Source organism: Adiantum capillus-veneris, chromosome 19, assembly GCF_014529385.1.
Source record: "Adiantum capillus-veneris isolate H3 chromosome 19, ASM1452938v2, whole genome shotgun sequence".
NCBI classification, from domain to species: Eukaryota; Viridiplantae; Streptophyta; class Polypodiopsida; order Polypodiales; family Pteridaceae; genus Adiantum; species Adiantum capillus-veneris.
The window spans coordinates 13,120,203-13,127,881 of record NC_140949.1 but is presented as its reverse complement, the minus strand read 5'-3'; the positions used below and the strand labels follow the sequence as shown (position 1 = coordinate 13,127,881).

Here is a 7,679-nt window from a genome sequence, read left to right as displayed (position 1 = left end):
TTTTATAAGGAGATATTTGACGATCAAAACAATGCTGATGCGCACACGCAGCTTTTAGCTCACATGCACCTATACACTGTCTTCCACACTCTATAATGAGCAATGAGCTTCCACGAGAGATACATCTCTTTGAATTTTTCTCTCAAGATCCATTCCATTTTTGCAAAGCCCCTAAGTTTTGTTGATCTGTCTCAGCGCCCAAGCCAAAGACTACGACTTTGATACCACTTAAGAGACTAACAATGCATGCATGTGTGTGTGTGTGTGTGTGTGTGTGTGTGTGTGTGTGTGAGAGAGAGAGAGAGAGAGAGAGAGAGAGAGAGAGAGAGAGAGAGAGAGAGAGAGAGAGAGAGAGAGAGAGAGAGGCATGGTGTGTAGCTAGAGCTTTAACGGCAAGCTCATTCAATTTTATTGCTTACATTATCAAAAGTGAATGCACTATTGGTGTGTATGTGGTGGGTATGTGTGTATGGACATACACATTGGGCGATTGGCCCCGCTAGGTCTTTAACCTCAATATTGGGGCTCCTAGTGAGGAAAAAAGTTGCTCGGATGACCCTAAGTGTATTCACACACATCACTACCATAATATGAAAATAAGAATTATTAGAGGGAGAAGAGGGTAACTCATAGCTATTACCTTCTCTTCTTGTGGGTGTCCCCAAACACTATACATACCATGGTCAAGCAACAATCGAGCATTTGTGACTCTCTGACCACTATCTGCAATTAAATGTACTACTTAAGTGACCTCTGAATTCTTTGAGAGGTTGGAGGGACTCATGCTCTCGCTAACTTCAAGAATGCATCCCTTGATTCTTCTCAATTTCTTTCAACAAGTGATTAAAATTTGAGATTATGCACATTACTTTGAAATTCTATGTTGTGATCTACAATTGATGACCCTCGATGGTATTGGTGATGCTCTCCCAAGCATTGTAAAATCTTCACTGCTTTTGTTGATCGTCGGATAGGTGTTGTGGAGTCCATACTAGTAGCTATGTGTGCACCTAGAACGTGCATGGGGAATCAAAAGCCCGCACGCCTCTTCGTGGCCTGAGTTTCGTTTCATGTGCTCTTGGGTTATGTTTATGCAAATAACTACACCCCCCTCCCCTCGTCACTACATGGCACGACTCTAGGTCAGAGGGGATCTAGGGCCCAAATTTGGGAACGCGAGGCGGCTTTAATCTCAGTCGTCGGATCACGCAGTGAACTAGGGGTGAAATAGGGGTGGGTGAACTGGAGGTGAACTAAGGGTGGGTAAGCTAGGGTAGGTGAACTGGGGGTGAACTAGGGACGCCTAAATTAGGGTATGATCATGTGCCATGCCAACATAAACAACGACGCGCGTTAACGTGGTGATAGGACATTCGTGTGACAATCGAGACGTCTTAGGTTTGACCCACACCCCGCGAGACGACTGAACTCGGGATGCCATTTTTGCCCCGAGTTCAACTCCAGTTCACTCCGTGATCCGACGACCGGGATCAAACCCCCCCCCCCCCCCCCCCCCCAAAAAAAAAAAAAAAAAGTTCTCAAACAAAAAAGAGGCCGCACGTGTGGCACGTTTAGGGAAAATTAGCAGTGAAAGACTTGGCAACGTCAGCTGAACATCATCCGCCGCCCGAACACATGGCAGGGTGAACACCCCCCGCCCGCCCCCCCCCGCACACAAGTGACAAAAAACACACAGCCGGCTTCCTGTCACAGACACGCACGCAACTAATTCTCCCCCCCTCCCCCACACACACACACGCATCCTCTCACGCGCACACAACAGACGCACACCCACACCTACCCACCTCACAGACACCTCTGCCCCTATCTTGACGCACACAAATATCACACGCACTCTCAATCGCACGCATGCAGCAGTCTGGAAAGAACAAAAGCACGCGCTCACACACTGCACGTAGTCAACACAAGATCGCCTGCAATGCCATCCACTTGCTTGTGAGATGGAGCGCCCTTGTATGACAGGTTTGACCTCTTTCCATCGTTCGCCACGATAAATTATCGGATGGTTTTTGAATGTTCAGCTTGTTCTCGATTGAAACATATCTGCTGATTTGTCTGTGTTTAAATTGACCCCTAGTCTGGCTTCTGCTAAGGCAGTATGTGCACAGGGATGTGTATGGATCCCGGTACTTTTCTGGCTCCAATGGAGGGCTAGATACTTCTGGACTCTCTCACGCCTGGAAGTTTTTCTAAAACAAAATGTTGGAACATTACGTTGTAGGTTTGTGCCGTTTTTCTGGATTAGTACAGTCTTAATGTGGGTTTTTAGCAGTATGATTCATTCTTATCCTGAATGACACAGTAGTATCATCAGATAATTTTTCTGTTTTTACAATTAATGAGTTGCAACGTAATCATGCTTTTGCTTCTTAAGCCATTATTGTGCTCAAGTTTTCTATCTCAGCTAATTTTTTGTTTGTGTTTTTTTCTACCTTGACTCGTGCTTCGTGGCATGCAGAGCTTGTGAGTGCTTATGGTGTAGCTATGATGGGCAACATTCACTAGGAGGTTCTGGCAAGGGTCTGATACTATTATAATTTATCAAGGAGTTTATCAAAGGGAGGCTTAATTGGAGATCTTGCATCAAAAGGATGGCGGCTGACTTGTTGGAGCTAAAGTTTCGACTATATGATGGCACTGACATTGGTCCCAACATGTATGCACTTACTACAACAATTTCAAGTTTGAAGGAAAGCATTCTTTCACAATGGCCCAAAGGTACCATTTTGCAAGATTTGAGCTTCTTAACATACCTTCCTCTCAAACTTTTGAGCTTGAACACTACTCTTTTTGGTAATTTGCAGAGAAAGAGTATAAACCTAAAACAGTAAATGATTTGAAGTTAATCAATGCTGGAAAAATTTTAGAAAACAGCAAGACGCTCGCAGAATCTAGGGTTCTGGCTGGAGAAATTCCCGGTGGAGTTGTGACTATGCATGTTGTTGTGCGACCGCCTACTTCTGACAAGGGTATCGGTATGTGCTGATAATTTTTAGGTAGTAAGAGATAATTATGTGTATCTCTCTAGAATTTATTATGTTGTTTTCTGCCTATCTTTTGGTAGGAATCAGTATGCCCTTAGCTTCTAGGAAAGCTTTTTGTTTTGGAAGCAGTCTATCTGGGCAATCCTTTACTGAGGTTTATTCTCTTTAGCTACAATGAGGTGAGACTGTCGACTATAAACAATTTTTTTTTGCAATGCACATGGGGGGTTTCTTGCTTTGACCCTCATTCTCATTGGTGATGAAGCTCTCCATGCAAGATTTGACACAGAGTAAACCTGGGAGGATGTGTTTGTTTTGATGGACTCATGTTTAGCAGGCGAGATTGTTTCGTGCCAAGTGGAGCCTTCAAACTTTCACAATGTACTGCAGTCTTAGTGATAAAGGAGTTCAAGGAAGGACAAGAGAGTCACTTTCATCACATACTTCTAAAAGATTTTTATACCAGCAAGCCCCCCGATTCATTATATCAATAGAAACTTTGAGCAAGTACTATTCGGAGAGTAAAAAAACTTAAGAATATAAAATGTGAAAGAGATAAGAGAAAGTTGAAAGGCTAAAAGTCCCTTCTATTAGTTATATGCTCCTTAAAGTGTAGAGCATTCTTTCAGTCCGTTCCGTTTAGACTTAGGTCTCTCAATTAATAATTATAGGATTCTCTCCGATGAACAATTTTTTCAAGTGTAGAGCCAATAGTGTAGTGTGGATAATAGGTGCCCACCAGGGGAGATCTTTAAACAAGTGATTGCTATTGGATGTCTATACGAGTTACGAAGGCATGGTGAGAATGGGCCGATAAGATCCTTGTCATTAGATGTCAATCAAAGACTTGTTATGAAAGCATGTGCAATATGTTATGCTATGTAATGCACTCCTTTGGTATGCGGTGACATAGTCTAGCCACATGGTGAAGCAAGTGAATTTCTTTGATGGCTTCATTGCACACATGACAAAAGGATGAAAGTCCACTCATGCACTCAACTTGTCTCTCTTTCTAACCTAAACATGATCTTTTCTTTAGAAGTCTCATAGACATTTTTCTTGTGTGAAACAAATCCTTCTATTAGTTTTTGGCAAGTGCTCAATGGGCTATATCTTCAAGAGGGTACTCTGTATAGGAGAGAAAGGGAGACTCTTTCCAAGTTGAACAAATAAGTATACTACGGTTAAATCGCAAAATGGGAGGAAGGATGAGCCACACAAGTGGGCGATAATGCCACTGGATACCCGGGCATACTGTGAAGAAACCATGGTAACATGGGATGTCCATTTTTGGGCTTCCCCTTCCCATTGTGAAGAAAGCATAGTACCATAGGATGCCTAATTCCCAGTGTCCTCCCATTCCCTCATCCTAACTCCGTCCCCTTGTTCCGAACCCCTCTTGTGGAACCAAGATTCCACTCTAGGCCTTGTTTCTTGTTCCCCGTTGTAGCTATATCAATCGCGTCCGATGTTACTATGGAAGGAAGGCCCTGACCACCACAACTACATGATAGCTTGGCGTTGTCTCTCCTCATTCAACACTACCCTATATCTTGGCATGTGCGCGTAGAGTGTGTATTAGCTCCAATCAGAAGGCACGCCCTCACTTTGGAGGTTCACTTCTACCCTCATAAAACTGTGTAGCAAGGGGCCCGCCATACAAACCTATGAATCAGCTCCTATATGGGGCCCCTCTCCTATGTCGATGCTGCAATCGAGAAATCAGGCATTGGGCTCTACTGAGGTTGTCCCGCCTGAAGCCGGGTCCCTAAGTTGTCTTGCTTTGTCTCATATCCAAGTGATGGTTTTGAACAGATGCTGATGGGATTAAGCATTGGATGCTTGGTACTAATGGTAATGAGAGGCTAATGGCTGAAATCTGAGATCTGAAATCGCAAGAGGAACTGGTAGGGATTTGCAACTTCCTAGCTGAGGGTGCTGATGGTCGTGCTGAAATTGCAAGGTTGCTCTGATGGTAAGTGCTGCCCAATAATGCAAGGCCAAATCTGTTGTTGGAAGCGGAAGCTGAAATCTTTGAGGTACTGGACTGCGGAATCTGAAAACATTGGTGCCAGATGCTTGGTGCTTGATGAGGGAAACACTAAGGGTTGTTGAGGATACAAAACGCTAGTGCTGCTTGGGGTGTGAGCGTTGGCTGCACATGCCAGGTACTAAAGTGCATGTGCACACGACACATGACATCTTGCATGATTTACGAATGTTAGTTACTTTAACTCACTGTCGGGTTGATTGTAACTGAGTTCAGTCCTAAGGTACTTGGATTGAGCAGAAATACATTTTCCTTCGGGGGTTGTTGCCCATCTCTCTCTCTACTAAGAAATAAGCTCTCTATTGTTGTTCGTGGCGCTTACAATGGTATCAGATCTTTGGCTTGATCGTCACCGCTACTCATATAGTGCTTATTGTCATTTGCTTGTGTGCACAGTTGCCTGAGAATATTGTTGTTTACAAATGGAAGAAACAAGTGCTTCAATCTTAGAATCTCTTCATAGTCTTCAAGAGGAGAAGTGTGACGGGTTTGAGGGTTAGGGTTTCTACGTCGAGGTCATAGACGCATTTGATTAGTGCGTTTGGTTAGCCAATCAGTGTCTCTCTTCCTAGAAAGGTGGTCCACGCCAATCTTTTTGTCAGAGCCATAATCCTCTATGTTGTGATGAGATTTTGCCTTCTTTTTAATGTGCATTTGTATAGCACAAGGAAGAGCCAAGTGACCTTTTGGTTTTGGACTAACTTGATTGAGTTTTGCAGATTGTGGCCGAGGGGCTAAACCCTAGCAGAAGACGAAGAAAACAGAAGGTTTACCAACTTAGAACATCGGCCAAGTCGCCTAAATTTAAAATGGGTTAGGATTCAAAAAATCTTAGCCTCCATTAACGTACAAAACCTTGGCGGAGGAGGCCTAAAGTTAAAGTGAAACAACACACACACATATCAAATTGGGTATGGAGATGATGATGTGGTATCTGTGTATGGACCTACTTGCGTTTTGCGGAACTATGTGCTGATGTGGCAACGTCCTATGGGCGCTTGATTTTGGCTCTAGATTCGTCCAATCGGTCCCAATTTCTCCAGGGACAGGTGTTAGAGAGTGAGGGCTGTTTTGTAGCTGTGCCCGACGAGTCGGGTTTTGTTTAGCCATGTTTAGCCTTGGGTTTTGGCTTGGTTCCATGGTCTTCTGTCGTCCTACAAGTTGGGAGTATTTTTCCCCAACCTTGGCACATTTTTCCTCTTGAGCCCTATGGGCCTCCGATGCTCCTTTCCATATTGACCTTTTTTTTTCCCCATTTAGGATGTCAAAGTCGACGATGCGGAAGTAGAGAGAGAGAGAGAGAGAGAGAGAGAGAGAGAGAGAGAGAGAGAGAGAGAGAGAGAGAGAGAGAGAGAGAGAGAGAGAGAGAGACTCCTGAACCAATCAACCTTGGCAATGAATAACTGAATGATGATACAATGGGGGCAAGGGGGTCACATATATACCCACCTTAGTAAATTGCCCTACCTAAAATTTGACAACTAAGTAAAATAAATACCTAAAAGCCAAAATAAATAATGGGATCACTTTGGCAGTTCACTTGAGATGCCAAAACTCTTAACACCCTCTCTGCAGCTCATAGTGGACATAAATGGTGAGACCAAGTCGATGAAGAAGCTACCATGGAGACCCAAGCAACAACTGTCATGTTGGATACACCTCGGATTTGCTAACCTCAACTTTGTACCCTAGAAAAAATGCCATCTTGAGCATCGGTTGCCTTATAGAATATTTGAACTGTAGACCACACTATGTCAAAGAATTCCCATTCTTGAATTGTGAACACATCACGTCCAAAAATACTCCAAGATAATGAACTTTGGAACACATTTGGAACACATTTGAACAATGTATTGGCGTGCACATCCATAGGGTTTTGGATACGTCTGATTGGTTCCCTGCTAGATACATGTGCCTTGAACTCCGACCCACGGGTTCAAACACCGATAACTAAATTCCAACATAAAGGGTCCAAATTAACTATACGGAGCACTGTTTGTCACAAGACGGGCACCACGTGCCAACAGACAAGAACAGATTGAACAGACTTTTAGCACTTCAATAACAAATGAACTGAAAGAGAGACGACACGCGATACGGAGTGGTGGAATTCCACCCCAGAGAGTATTGGCCCCAAACCTTGGCGCCCCTCTCTGTATTTCTTTATATTGCATCAACATAGTACAAGCCAATACTCCAGACTTTGCACCTTTTTTAGGAAGCATGCCAGAGATTGAGCCCTTAGAACATATTTAAAGGCCCTTGGCCTATGAAAAGCAGTTTACATGAAAAGCCTTCAAACTCAAAAGCTTCTGGTCCCAAAAGCAATGCCAAAAAGCTGCCAACATAATTTATGGAAATCCGTACAGTCTGCCTTGTCATTAGCCAATGTAATTTTCAGAAATCTGCCACATCATCAGCAGCTACACAATTTCTTGTGTGTGTGTGTGGGTCCCGCTTTATTTCCTTTATGACACTTGGGGCCCCATCGGACGGGGTTCCCATAAGTTGGTAGGACTTCTTCTTCTGTTACTTGTTCGTCTTAGGGTTTAGGCCCCTCGACCGACATCTGCAAGTTGACTCCATTCTTCAGGGCTTTGACATGTCAGTAGTTTGTGACACAG

The 7,679-nt window shown here is 43.8% G+C and overlaps 1 protein-coding gene across 4 annotated transcripts in view; it reads left to right on the top strand.

Annotated features, from left to right (window-relative positions):
* The first annotated feature begins 1,694 nt into the window (after nt 1–1,694).
* The window catches only part of LOC147433587 (membrane-anchored ubiquitin-fold protein 3-like), a 38,912-nt gene continuing 32,927 nt past the window's right edge, over nt 1,695–7,679 (top strand). Inside the window, exons 1-5 of one of the 4 annotated variants that reach the window (XM_086490259.1) lie at nt 1,695–1,983; nt 2,119–2,242; nt 2,480–2,739; nt 2,826–2,996; nt 3,086–3,184. In XM_086490259.1, coding sequence (XP_086346385.1) covers nt 2,613–2,739; nt 2,826–2,996; nt 3,086–3,174 — 387 coding nt within the window. In that variant the 5' untranslated portion in view covers nt 1,695–1,983; nt 2,119–2,242; nt 2,480–2,612 and the 3' untranslated portion in view covers nt 3,175–3,184. Of the gene's footprint in view, nt 1,984–2,118; nt 2,243–2,479; nt 2,740–2,825; nt 2,997–3,085; nt 3,185–3,270; nt 6,421–7,679 lie in introns of those variants that run through there. The other 3 variants (XM_086490258.1, XM_086490257.1, XM_086490261.1) reach the window with 3 other exon arrangements.